The 14,158-nt window shown below is 43.6% G+C and overlaps 1 protein-coding gene and 1 long non-coding RNA gene across 11 annotated transcripts in view; one reads left to right on the top strand and one right to left on the bottom strand.

The window, feature by feature from the left end:
• Positions 1–14,158, top strand: part of LOC309535741 — a 29,004-nt gene that overhangs the window by 8,487 nt on the left and 6,359 nt on the right. Inside the window, exons 1-4 of one of the 4 annotated variants that reach the window (XR_014221371.1) lie at positions 8,881–9,033; positions 9,839–9,983; positions 11,741–11,891; positions 13,848–13,902. This is a non-coding gene — a long non-coding RNA (uncharacterized lncRNA). Of the gene's footprint in view, positions 1–8,880; positions 9,034–9,835; positions 9,984–11,740; positions 11,892–13,847; positions 13,903–14,158 lie in introns of those variants that run through there. The other 3 variants (XR_014221372.1, XR_014221370.1, XR_014221369.1) reach the window with 3 other exon arrangements.
• Positions 2,153–14,158, bottom strand: part of RGS8 (regulator of G protein signaling 8) — an 84,231-nt gene continuing 72,225 nt past the window's right edge. For all 7 annotated transcript variants that reach the window (XM_082229110.1, XM_082229104.1, XM_082229105.1 and 4 more), the window contains 2 exons: positions 6,818–6,984; positions 2,153–5,250 (listed from right to left, as the gene is read on the bottom strand). In XM_082229110.1, coding sequence (XP_082085236.1) covers positions 5,068–5,250; positions 6,818–6,984 — 350 coding nt within the window. In that variant the 3' untranslated portion in view covers positions 2,153–5,067. The remainder of the gene's footprint in view (positions 5,251–6,817; positions 6,985–14,158) is intronic.

The raw sequence follows: 14,158 nt of genomic DNA, 5'->3' as shown, positions 1-14,158 counted from the left end.
AAAAGCAGGCACCCAAAATAATTATAATGCTTTCAGATGAGAAGTTTCCTTTCATTATACGTTATCAATATTATTGAATCTCTTTCCTGTAATTAGAGCCATGGGACTAATTCTCTGGGACTAAGAGAGATAATAGCATGCAGACAGAAAACTTGTGCTGAAGCTCTACAATTTTTGGTCAAAAAGTTTACATTACCAGAACAGCAGTGTGAATGTTGCGCCTATACTGAACGATGAACCATCCTAGGTTGACTTCATTAGGTATTCCCTTTAAGTGTTATAGGATTGCTGCTTAATGCTGCAAGCTTAAAGAGCACTGAAGGAAAAGAAGGCATCAGGCCTTACAGAACAGCCTTGCAAACAAGCCCACAAAATTTTCTGGTCCACAACTTTTACTGGCCTACCTCCCAACATGTACCTAAATTAGCTATTTGTGGTACATGTTGACAGTCTGGAAGAAAATAAAGAGCAAATTGCATGTCTGCTTGCTTACCGTAAGTCTAGACTAAGTGGTTGAAAAACTTGCTTCAGAATAAAAAAATTCCTTCCAGTAGCACCTTAAAGACCAACTAAGTTAGTTCTTGGTATGAGCTTTCGTGTGCATGCACACGAAAGCTCATACCAAGAACTAACTTAGTTGGTCTTTAAGGTGCTACTGGAAGGAATTTTTTTATTTTGACTATGGCAGACCAACACGGCTACCTATCTGTAACTTGCTTCAGAATGCTTTGCTCAGCATTTGCTAGGCAGCCGCCATGTGGCTTGCAGGTGACAAACGCCCAAATCAACACACGTGGCATCTTTTATATGGAAACTGCCGAATCCTGAATTGTCCCCCCTCTAAATATGTCCAGTGCATGCTGGGGAGGAGAGGTTTGTAGATTGCCATTTTTCCTTGACCTGCTAGTTGTCTGTGTGCTTTAGTTTTCAATTTCTCTGCGCACACCCTGCTCCTTCATTCTGATGTGGTAAAAGTCCAAGGAAAGCTGCATCATATAGAGTGTAGCAGGGCCGTTTTTCAGCTGGAACTCGCCAGAACTCATTTCTGGCACCTCACAGGTGAGTGCCATTATAAGAGAACAAGGGAGGTGTTCTTGGTGAGTTCCGGCAGCTAAGGTAAAAGGTAAAGGACCCCTGGACAGTTAAGTCCAGTCAAAGACGACTATGGGGTGCAGTGCTCATCTCGCTTTCAGGCTGAGGGAGCCGGCGTTTGTCCACAGACAGATTTCCAGGTCATGTGGCCCGCATGACTAAACCACTTCTGGCGCAACAGGACACTGTGACAGAAGCCAGAGCGCACAGAAATGCCACTAACCTTCCTGCCCCAGTGGTACCTATTTATCTACTCGCGCTGGTATGCTTTTGAACTGCTAGGCTGCATGAGCTGGGACAGAGCAATGGGAGCTCACCCAGTCACGGGGATTTGAACTGCTGACCTTCCAATCGGCCCAAGAGGCTCAGTGGTTTTGATCACAGCACTGAGGGAGCAGAAATGTAATGGGAGAGTAGAATTATTATTTTATCAGTTTCAGTGTTTTATATTATTAAATATAGTTGTCCATTTTCCTTTGTAAACTGCTTCCTGGGTTGTTAAATAAATATTCTGCTGCATGTGTGGTTCAGCCAGCCACCTTAGCAATTGTCTGAAGCTGCCTCTGCCATTATATGAAATTGCTTAGGAGTTGGCAAATTGACTAAATCATGTTGGAGCACATCTGCACAGCGGTTTCTGAGGAGACCAGACAGGCACCCAGTGCATTTCCATTCCAGTCCCTGGAGTTCATATTTGCTTAGTGCTTCATCTTGATCGACTGCCTCCAGTTTTGCCTGTCATTCCACACACAGCCTGTTTACCATTAGTCAAGGGAGTCAGGCAGCAGATTCTGGAGTACCATTAAAGGGCAGCAAATTGTCATATATTTAGTTTGGTGCCATGCCACCGTATGGAATGCTGTTTGGGTTTTTATTTTTTATTTTTGCCTCTGACTGGCCTCAAATGTCTTGTGCTATCAAACATCTAGTTTACTGTGTGCCTCTGCTGAACTTAAAGCTTCAGGAACCAATATGTACTCACCCTTTGTCACTAAGCTGGAAAAGCAAATGCGACAAAATCCATTCTACTTTATGATTCACTTGTTGTCATGGTCAATGCTAGATGCTCAATGCCATTTTAATGCAGTGTATGCGTTACAGAGACATTGTCAGGTGAGTCTGTACAAACCTTGAAACGCAAGGAGAGTGCAGATTTTTTAATCCCAAAAACGCTACTGCAGGAAGCCACCCCCCGCCCTCTACCACCACAGCATCACATCAGAGCTTGCAATCGGCTGTGTATTGTGCACAGTGTTTGAAGGACACAGCACCCCATGATACCACTGATTCAAATGCATTTTCAGCCTTGCTCCTTTTTATCATTAGAACCTTGTTTCCTTATTCTTCCTTACACGCCCACCCACCCCAAGTACAAAGTTTGACCTGAAATATTTGCTCACTGCAGAGCCCAACATCATGACACAGCAGGTGTCTACATAGTCTATTTTAAGCTGTGTTTCTTAGGTAATAGAATACAACATCTGCATATACACATAAAACTGAGCATGCTGCTGTATTGGAAGAAGAAAAAAATATGCTGCATTATGTCTAATATCTATATACTCACAAACATAAACAGCTCTCCAAGAATAGGATTTTCATCTAGGATAGATTTTCTCCTCTAAACAAGTCCCCTTCAAAGAGGGTCCATATGTCCTCTTATTGTTCACACAGCACCAACATCAATCAGTGAATAATAAATAACAGTCAGTGGTAAGGATGATAAATAGCATTATGGTGGAGTTCAGTGCCACTTTTATCCACTGGTGCGTGAAAGCAGGAAAATGATAATTCTCTGGCATGTTTTGTACAGCTGCCACTTTGGAACTTAGATGGGCTTCCAGTTTCTTTAAGAGAAGCTTTGCAGGTTCAGTTTCTCACACTCATTCCTGCACCACTTTATTTACCCTCCTTCTCTTACCCACTTTGGTGTGAGAGACTATTGCATAGTGCAGTTACTGGGGAGGAAGGGATTGTGAATGGAGTGAGGAGATGCACCAGGTCATCATCTGAACTCGTCTTGGGTCTGCTTAAAGCTGGAGCTTTTCACAAAATATAAATCCACTCTGCATACTGAGATGGCAACCTTACCAGGAGATTGGCCATCCTTTTATTTCTTTCTCTTACCACCCGTATCACAGGGGTATTCCTACAGCACAAATTGATAATTGTATCTACAACACTTGAACCATTATGACTTTCCCAGAGGGAACCTAAGAACTAATATGTGAGGGTGCCAATAAGTTTTAGCATCCTAACAGATCTAGTTGTATTACTCAAGGGCAGGAGGACCCCAACCCATATATGAAGGAGGTTTCATGTTTTTGGCTTCTTGGAGAATGACCTTTGCCTCTTTATACTGGCAATATGACAAGTGTATTCACAGTTCTTTGAAAGGGCCATCCATGCAATCAAGAAGCAAGAAGAAGTAGGTGTCAGAAGGAGTACACTGCCCACTCCCTGCTTCTACTTCCCATCCCTGCATGCTGTTCAAAAAAACCCAAACCCACTCACCTGTCTTCAGAACAAAGTGGGAGCAGGAGCTTAAAATGCAAAAATTTGAGGCTTACACTGACAGTATAATTTAGATGGCTGTATATAGAGGGGCAAGGGATAACACTTAAGGGGCAGAGACTGTTTCAAGATCACATCAATACAAATCCAAGTAAAAAGGAGCTGTGTTGTTCTCTTTTCACATAGGAGCTAGCCTGAGTCCTGTGCATTATACCACAGCTTTAACTCTCTCGTATGCCCAGCTCCAACAGCCTATCAGAGTGTTGTCAAAGAAGGTCTTTTCAGTGGTGGCTTCCCAGTCATAGAACTTGATTCGAAGTGAAATCAGGCAAGCCCATCTCTCCTTAATTTTAAATAGACCTTGGGTCATCTTTTTATCATGGACATTGGAGGCTAATCTAGGACACTGCTTTTTAGGGTTGAGTTATTTTTCTTTTTTGTGTGTGTGGTAGGATGCCCTATATAACTTTTGGTGGTACTGGATATTATGTTTGAATGGGTTTTATTGTTGGATTATATTATGGCTATGTATTGCGAACCTCTTTGGGATACAGTTTTGCCTTAAAAGCAGTCGGAAAACCTCTTGAATAAGGTAAGGAAAATAAATCAACTGCCTGAACATACAGGTTAAAAGAGATGTAGAACCTTCTTGTCAGGGTTTGCCTGGATTTGAATTCAAAACTTTCTTATCAACAGGCTGGTTGCCCCTTTGATAAGCTATTCTGGGTGGTAAAGCGGAGGGGAAACTGGTTGTACCATCCACCTCAAGCCTCCACTTTGCCCCACCCTAAAACAGATTTGGTTTTATTTGGCCAGGCTATAAATCACTCCAGGCCAAGTCTAGAGCCTTGTCTGTCTTGGCTCTCCATTTTTAAAATATCTGCTGAGGCGTAAAACATCTGCTACCTGCTGGTCTATGTCCTTCTGGCTGACCAGTTACTGCAATCTGACTGTCCTTTCTGCATGGTGCCTTGCACCTCTGGCCGCTTGCTTCTGGCGCTTCTCAACAAGGCCAGCCTCTGACCGTCCAGATGCTCTTTCTGGATCTGCTTTGTGGTCCAGCACAGATGACTATTTACCGACTAGCCTAGTGTGGTAAAGGAATTAGGAAGCCTGGCTTCACGACCAGTGAATTCAGCATAAAATGTAGTTGAGATGTTATGTTCCTGAAAACAGCACCACCTACGAAGTGTTTCAGTGTTGTGTGTGTGCATTTGCTAAAGTTAAAAATATAGGTGTCTGCTCACACACGCACACACACAAGGATCCAAAGAGAGCACTGGACTCATGCTGAGAAATGTTTTACACACACACATACAGCCCAACTCTTCATACTTCTTCCGCTCCCCCTCTCATTCTACCGCTGTTGTAACACCAATGAACTTAATTTCACATACGGAAATGGATTTGGCTGGTGCAGGAAGCTCATGGTATCTAAGGAGGGGAGTCTCCATCTCTGCTCTAGCTGAGCCTCCTCTGGGTTTGAGACAGCAGGTCTGTATACATTTTTGACCTTAGGAACCTGGGGTAAGAGTCTTTTTCCATAAGGCTGTGAATTTTGCCCTGGGCCTGGTCAAAGCACGTTGGTGAGGGCTCCTGTATATTCCGTCTTGTCACCTCTCGGGTCTGGAAGTCTATGTTCACCTGAGAAAGAAACACAAATGTAATTTGTGTGAGGCAGCAGGGGCAATTCTTAACTCCCCCCGCCCACCATCCATAATCAAATACAGCATTTTTGTCACACTGTCAAACTTAATTCATCACTTTTGAGCCGAAAAGCAAACCTGGAGTACATTTGGCTCAATGACACATGCGCAGCCATGTAGAATTTCAGCTGGCATTGTCAACTTTTAATTTTAACCAAACTGGCCAAGGGGTGACGTAGATTTGGGGGCAAAATCAGGGTGAAACATATTGGGCCAAGTGCAGTGATGGAACTTGCCAGGTGAAAGACGCAGCAAGCTGGATGAGTAGGTAGGCAATGAAAGAACCAAGGCTGGAACACATCTGAGATGCATTGGTTTCTCATATTTTAATACTGATCACCTGACAAACAGGCAGTAGGATCATTAAAATATTGGGCATCTGGTAACCCAAGTTTTAGGATCCTTCTCTAGATCAGCAAATTAAAGTAATTTCTGAATTGCCTAACCTTTATTGTAATGTCATGAAGCATATTTCTGTGCATATTTGACATATCAAGCATATTTCTGTGCATGTTAGTGCATATTTGCTGGGAAGCAAGTCCTGCTGTATCCATGTTATTCCATTCTATCCCTTACAAATACCCTTTGGAACTTGACATCTATCAAGTTTTAGGTCTGAGTGCATATCTAAACCCAAGTGGCTGCAGCTCATGCCCACTGTATTATGCTGCACCAGAAGATGGGAAGTCAAATGTTCTTGCAACTATACAGTCATGTGGGAAAGACATTGCACTTCTGCTGTGGGCTCACTTGTGGAGATGAAGCCTATCGCTTCTTTTTCCTTAGACATTTTCACGGAGATTCAGCCACCACTATTTTCTGCTGTAAATCAGGAAACTCGGAGTCCTTCCAAGATTAGGGCGTTTGATCTCCTCTCCTGCTGATAAGTAGTTGGTAGATTGAGTCGAGCTGGAGCTAATTAAGGCTTTCTCCGAGACTTTCCAGGGCTTTCTCTAAAACTTTTAGCCTAAACTTTGTGATTATAGTAATTAAGAAAAAAATACCAGGCGATAGAATACTAGAACTGATAAAAGCTAATAAAAAGCTGATAAAACTAATAAAAACTGCACGACTGACGCAGAGCTCAAATCAATGCTTCCTCTCACAACGCCCATGTGGAAAAGACTGTGGGTAGCCTTCTTCTCTGCAGAGAGGGATCCCTGAATGGCTGTTAGCTTCTACATCCATCCATCCATGGCTTAGTGGTATGTCCAAACATTCCAGGGGTGAGCACACATTGCCTGATCCCCCCCGCCCCCCAGGTTATAAACTGTGGCACTATGTTGTGTATTTTTGTGTTTTTATTCTGTAAACTGCCCTGTGAACCTCCGATGAAGGGAGGTATAGAAATAGATACAAACAAACAAACAAACAAATAGACTGAGGTTCCACAAGTGGCCCCCAATCCTAGGAAGAGTGGTGCGTGGTGAGTTCTCTGCTGCCCTCCACCACCCTTGTTTCCAAGATTCATCCTGCCAGAATAACAGGTTCTTGCATCTACTAACCTCTCGTGGTGCTTGCACATCAATAAATTCTTCAAAAATTCTGTGTGCCTTGGAAGCCAGCTTGGCAGTGGACCGTGTCTTTTTGAACTCCTCGCAAGCCAGCCAGAATTCCAGGTTCTCTTCACTGAACTCAGTCTTTAGGAATGCACGAAACGCAGCCACTCCATCTGAAAAAAGGGGAAACTGTTTAAGGCTTGAAGGTGTGAACCATTTTCAATTTTTAGGGGTTTGTTGCTGTTGTTCCATTCTAATGAAATGGAACCATAGGTTCCACCTAACGACCATAGGTAGGGTACCAACATTTTGCAATTTATTTACAAAATGATGTTTGGGCTTCCCCCCTCAATATTTCATTTTGTGCAGCATATTTTTAAGAAGATAAATGCATCATGGAAAGCCCAGTTGGTGTCTGAGCATTCTGGAGACACACACACTTAAATTTGGTATGAGAGTGGGGAATTGTAGAGCCATTCAGCTCCTACTGCTAGCACTAAACTTCAGGTCCAGCTTTTTATGTACTGTTGTTCCTATGAAGCATCTTGAAGCAATTTCACAGTCCAGTGAAAACATATATAAAACAAATGCATATATAAAAGAGTTCCAACAGCTGTATATATAAACAATTGATAAAGGTAAAGGTAAAGGTACCCCTGCCCGAACGGGCCAGTCTTGACAGACTCTGGGGTTTGTGCGCCCATCTCACATCTATAGGCCGGGGGCCAGCGCTGTCCGGAGACACTTCCGGGTCACGTGGCCAGCGTGACAAAGCTGCATCTGGCGAGCCAGCGCAGCACATGGAACGCCGTTTACCTTCCCGCTGGTAAGCGGTACGTATTTATCTACTTGCACCCGGGGGTGCTTTCGAACTGCTAGGTTGGCAGGCGCTGGGGCCGAGCAGCGGGAGCGCACCCCGCCGCGGGGATTCGAACCGCCGACCTTTCGATCGGCAAGCCCTAGGCGCTGAGGCTTTAACCCACAGCGCCACCCGCGTCCAATGCAAATACCAAATGCAATAAATGCTGGGAGTGCATTAATTTTAAAACTTTGTACCATCAGGGAACCCTTTCTATTATTTACTCATGTATTTAAAACATCTGTCATTCACCTTTCTTCAATTAACTCATCAAGGCAACTTGTCTGCTGAGGAATTCCCATATGTGTTGCAGAAGAGCTTGCAAAATATTTTATTGTGATTGCTAATCACACACTTGGGCCAAAGCAGACATGAAACTAAATGCATCACTGGAATTGTATTTTATTCCCCCCCCCCCCAGTTAATAGGTGTTTCTCACCCCCACCCCACTGTCTTCTCACTGAGACTGTAATGTGTTGGGGCGGGATTAACCTTCTCATTCTCCACTGCAGTTTTGATAGGACCCCATTACTAGCGCAGAGAAGGAGAGCTCCCGCTTGGGTCAAGGGTGGAAACGATTGAAGTCCCTTTTGCAGTATACCTATTAACTGCTGTATATTTTGTAAAAAGAGAGCAATTTTAAGTAAGATTAGTGTCATGTCCAGTTTAGCCCTCTGTTCACACCATGGCTACCGGCTAAGCTTTTGGTCTCATCACCAATAACAGTAATGATGGGGTAGCTCTCTTTCAAGGAGACTTGTGCGCCATTTTTACTACCTCACTGAGGAACTCCCGAGAAACCTGTTGAGCTGCCTTGTTGTTACAGAACAAGGGTGGCTAACCAAATAGCTTCATTCATTCTTGGTCTAATCCCTGGATCCTTCAAGTGTTAAAAACTAATCAAATCAAGCTAGCCTCTTGGTAAGGTGTAAGGAGATGTAAGGAGAACAAAGAAAAGGACTCCTTAAAAATAAATGCTTCCTTGCCTTAAAAACTCTCTGTAAATGGAAAACCAGCACACAGGCAAAGAGTTGGACTAGAACTTTTCATATAGATGCATCTAAAGAGGGGTTTTGTGGGGTAGGGGGGAGTTTAATAAGGGAGTGTTTAGAAAAGGTATCTCCTCCTAAGCGCCATAGCATGGGTTGCCGGTGCCTGGGGCCGCACAGAGCGGGTGGGTGGGAGAGAGTGAAACGGATGAAGTATACATGCACATTCAACTGCCTAACGGTGTCCGTATCACCCAGCTGCAGAGATAAGAAAAGAAGAGTCGTTTCATTGTCTGGAGAAGTCATGTCCTGATTTGCATGGAGAAGCCATTTTCAATGGACCCCAGCTTACAGAAGCACTCAGCTATGCTGAGGCAGAACTGGCTGCTCAAATTTTGTGCCCCGTAACAATTTTGTGCCCAGGGCAACCACCCCTGTGCCCCCCATGCTACGCCACTGCTTCACCCATCTGTATTCAGAAACTACCATATTTTTTGCACCATAACACTCACTTTTTTCCTCCTAAAAAGTAAGGGGAAATGTCTGTGCATGTTATGGAGGGAATGCCTATGGGTGGCATGCCTACAGATATTCCTCCTCTAAAAACTATGTGCGTGTTATGGTCGGGTGCGTGTTATAGAGCGAAAAATACGGTATATAGTCCACTCAATCACCACAGCATCCCATCACGTTGTGTGGCACATGCAGGCCCAGGCAACCATGACGACCCCTCAAGGTTTGAATTGAAATGCGGCATAGGAGAGGACTGGGGAAACAGCTCTCTGCACTCCATAGGACTAAACTGCCCTGCTCATAATAAGCTCATGACAGAGGACATATTCCTCATTGTATTTAAACAGCCACATCTCCAAGGCCTCTGAATGAGCTTCTGGTTGAATGGGAGTTTATGCCCAGGTATACCATTTGCAACCCATCAGCTATTTAGGACACATTTGTAATCTCTATTTATGCATGAGGGTGAGCATCCTCTTTCTAATCATTACCACTTTCATAAAGACTGGCAGAGGAGAGCACAATGCGCTTGCTGATGGCTTTAGGTAGTTAGTGAAAGTGCCCTTATCTCTTCGGTGCTTAGTAACTGCCAGGGTATCTTGGGTTATATGTTATAAATAGAGAGAAGGCCCGCTAACACTATTGTTTGCTTTTGCTGCTCAGTAGGAGAGTACTTTGGAGGCAACAGTCTTCTGTAAGAGAACAGTCCCTTGGAAGAATCCTCTTATCTGAAGAGCTGTCCGGTCCAAGGCTTATATTAAGATAATGAAACCTAAGAAGGAGAGTGTTGACGTTTCCCATCAGTAGACAGGTATGCATGTCACTATGGGGAAATGTATTGTATTTCTATTTAAATTATTATTATTTTTTTAAAAAAGATATTTATTAAAAGTTTTTAAAATATAACAAGAAAAAAGAAAAATAAACATACAAAATAAAAAAACCAGTTAAAAACACACATTAATTTTCAATAACATAACTTCCATACACTTATTTCCTCGGACCTCCTCGGACCTCCCTTCTTTGTATTCCAGTTCGATTTGTTAGTTCAGCAAATCCTTACCATTAAACTTTTACCCATTTGTAAAACCTCTTTTTTTCATATCTCTTAAAGCATTACAGCTGGAAACTGCTTAGTTTCTATCCAACATCCTTCTAACATTATAATAATTATGTCTGAATCTGCATCTATGCATAAAATAAGCACATTCAAATTTTATGCAAATTGTTGTCCTCTTTACAGCAGTCACTAAATATGATGACCCTGATCCAATTAAAATTAGCTCTGGTTCCCAGAGAGGTAGTAAATCGGTGTCTGGCCAGTGCAACTATTAAGAGTATTGGAGGAAGGATTAAACCAGTTATCTTGACCCATTTAAAATCCAGCTTCCACTCTGCTTTTGGCACTAGGATAGCTTTGGTTCCTCTTGTTGATTACTCGTATCAGGAGATGGTGTCCCTGTTTATTCTCCTTGATGTCTCAGTGGCTTTTGATACCATTAACCATGGTATCCTCCTGGCTCAGAAGATTGGGGTTGGAGCCATGGTGATACAGTGGTTCTGCTCCTACCTTCTCTAGAGAATAGCATTGGGTGACGAAGGCTCAGTATCATGGCAGTTGTACCAAGGGCTGCAAATGCCCCATCTTGTCCCCAGTGCTTCTTAACATCCATATGAAGCTGTTGAGTGCTGTCACCAATAGTTTTGGGGTTTGGTGCCATCATTATGTGGATGACACTGGGCTCACTCACTCTATATGCCATCTGGACCCAGTGAAGCTGGATTGGTGCTGTATCGGTGCCTTAAAGTGGCAACGGGCTGGATGAGAGCCAAAAAACTGAATCAGAATATGTTGTTGTAGGCACTGTCTTAGGTCAAGGAAGGTCTTGGTGGATATTTAGGAAGTGCCAAATACGTTCCTAAGCCACTCCAGGCTGAATCATTTGCCAACACTTGCCTACTCCCTGACGTAGTGACCTTGAGCTCAATATAGCACAGAGTGTGTCTGATGGCCCTGAATAGCTTGGAGTTTTGTTAATGGCAGCAGTAGGCTAGCATGCACTTGTGCATTAAGACAAACAGATAACATGAGAATGCTCCCTTCATCTGCCCCCCAATTCTCTTTCAACCTTTCGTGTTTTAGAATCGCTGGTTTGTTTTGAAATTCCGTGACTCCTTGTAAGATATTATAGGCATGGGTCACTTTTAATATTCTGAGACACTGTGGTTTAGAACCAACATTAAGTCCTGTGCTTTCTTCCTACATATGATCCAAGTTCTCAATTTTTTATCTCAAGGTCTATCCACTGCAAACAAAGCCCACTGTTTACAGAGGCAGCCTGGAAAGTAGCAAAAACCTCACTTCATTAGGGAGCTATGTTATTACTAGCCTTGGTTTTTCCAATCCCATAGCTTTCTTAGCATTTGCCTTTTGGGAATGAGCCCCCCCCCCCTTAATAATAAATGTAAACAGCTTTTTATCATGTGTTCACATGTGTTCCTTTCCCTTCTCTTCCAATGTCTGCTCTCAGACATCCTCACTATTTACATTGACTTTTGCGGAAACAGGCTGCTTGCCAGAGGACGTGAGAAACTGAGCAGACTTGGCCAGAAGCTTTTATGAAAGAAGAGCGTTTTCTCATGATGGATATGCTGAGAAAGACCTCTTTGCCCCAGAAAGTAACCTACAGGAAGCAGAGGGCAAGATAAGCAGCTGGAGGTAAAAGATCCCACACAGACCTCTGAGTAGCCTCCTGCTCTCAGTTAACTCAGTAGCTGTGCAAAGAAACTAAATTGTGGAAAAGGGAGTGATGCTTGGGTGCTAATCCCCAGACATTCAACTCCCTAGTCTCTCTCTCTCTCTCTCTCTCTCTCTCTCTCTCTCTCTCTCTCTCTCTCTGTTGCATGTCCCATCACACACATGACTACCTCCTCCTCTCTCCTGCAGTGACATCCAATAGTCCAAAATGTGTAATGCAGTGTCATTGTGCTGAATCATATCATGGTGATTCCACCCAGAGGTGTAGCTATGGGGAGTAGGGGAGCTGTGTGAACCTACATTTTGCTCCGGAACTGGCAAGCCCACACATTCAGTGATTGAGCTTGCAGTTGGATGTGGCATGTAAACCAGTCAGTCCTTTAAAAACTGGGATGAGTATTTGACTTTTCAATGACACTTGCATTGGTATTTTGAATCCTGGCAGCCACTCAAAACTAACAAAGTTTTAGCATCACCAGATCTGTGGCTAAAATGGGAATTTTCAATAATGTTTTTAATGGGGAGATTTAGTAATGAATCTGGGGGGAGGGAGGGGGGAGAGAAAGTGGAATTGCCAAAAGGACATAGGAGTCGCATGACACGTATACACACATCAGAGACAGAGGGAGAGAGGGAGGGAAAGAGGAGGAAATCTTCCCAAAGCAAGCCAAGGCAATTGAAAGCACGCAGGGTTTTTCCATATCTTGACAGTTGCAATCAGACTGAGGATTTAAGGACAGTCCACCCTGCTAGATGTTGGACAAATGATAAACCACATACCCAGCCCTGTGAGGGATGCAGTGCAAGATATTGTTTTGTGTCTCTTCCAGCATTCTGTCAAAAGGAATCTTCATCTGTCTAGCCAAACCATCTCTCCTGGGCAAGAAATATACAGGGAAGAACAAGTCCTCTCCCTCTGTTCATGGTCACTTCTCTCTCTTCTTCTCCCCTACCTCTTCCTTACTCCTCAGACCAGGATTTAGCATCCAAGAAGCTATTATTTGTCCTCAGATGTATGAACACAGAACAGATAACAAATTACAGCATGAGAATAAACTCACAGAGACGTGATCATCTTGATGACTGCAGCAGAAAGTGATGACCAGCATGTGTGAAACAGCCTTTACAAGCCAATCCCCAGGGACAGACCTTTATCATCAGTTCAAATGCAATTCTGTTCTGGGTCATGCTATCCAGCAGTGCCAAGCAAAAAGAGATTTTCTTTCTAGCCCCTTTCTCTGGAATGGACATCCTTTTCACACCTACATTTTACGGAGCATCTAGATGATGCTGTTGTCGGCCTGCTGTATCCCACTAGTTTCTGTGTCATCCTCCCATGTTTTCTTCAGGCCTGATTTGTGGCAATTTTTAGAAATAAAGGGTAATTGCAGCACTGACCTGTCCAGTGTGGATGGACTTTTGAGGTTTTTAAAGGATCCTTTGCAGATACTGTCTGCCTGAAAATACAACTCATTTTATTGCTTCCTGTGGCGCATAGGTGGAGAATAAGTGGTTAACATATTTTAAAATGACCCAGTGTCAGTTTCTCTTTCCACGGTGGGTGGGGGCAGGATTGCTACCAGTGTTTCCTCTCATTATTGTCATTGCCCTGCACTAGAAATCCTCAGGGGCAGAGTCCTCATACAGCAGTAGCCCTGAGCAGGAGATGGGTGTGCTTCCTGATCCTAAATGCCTGGCAGATACATAAAAAGGGCGCCAGGTCTTGCAGCATTCAGAAGGCAGGGGGTTAATCATGACTACCTGATCCACACTACCTATTGCTAACACTTGCTCCAGGCCTACGCTGAGGCAACTTGCTCTTTCTGTCTCAGCTGTGGGATGATTATTCCATCTGCGAACCTACTAAACTCTGCATTAACACCTTGATCCTTGACCAACATCCTGACCTTCTCTTAGTTTCCAGGCTGTTTCCAGAGGCCAACCAGTTTCCATCTTGCCTGGGCTTTCACCTGCAATGGATGAGGATAATATTTCTCTTCTTTTCATTGTTTATACAGTGGTACCTTGGGTTAAGAACTTAATTCGTTCTGGAGGTCCATTCTTAACCTGAAATTGTTCTTAATCTGAAGCACTACTTTAGCTAATGAGGCCTCCCGCTGCCACCGCACCGCTGCTGCATGATTTCTGTTCTCATCCTGAAGCAATTTTCTTAGCCCAAGGTACTATTTCTGGGTTAGTGGAGTCTGTAACCTGAAGCATCTTTAACC

The sequence above is a fragment of the Podarcis vaucheri genome (assembly GCF_965113315.1).
Source record: "Podarcis vaucheri genome assembly, chromosome: 6".
NCBI classification, from domain to species: Eukaryota; Metazoa; Chordata; class Lepidosauria; order Squamata; family Lacertidae; genus Podarcis; species Podarcis vaucheri.
Note: the sequence above shows the minus strand (reverse complement) of the source record. Positions and strands in the feature narration are given on the sequence as shown.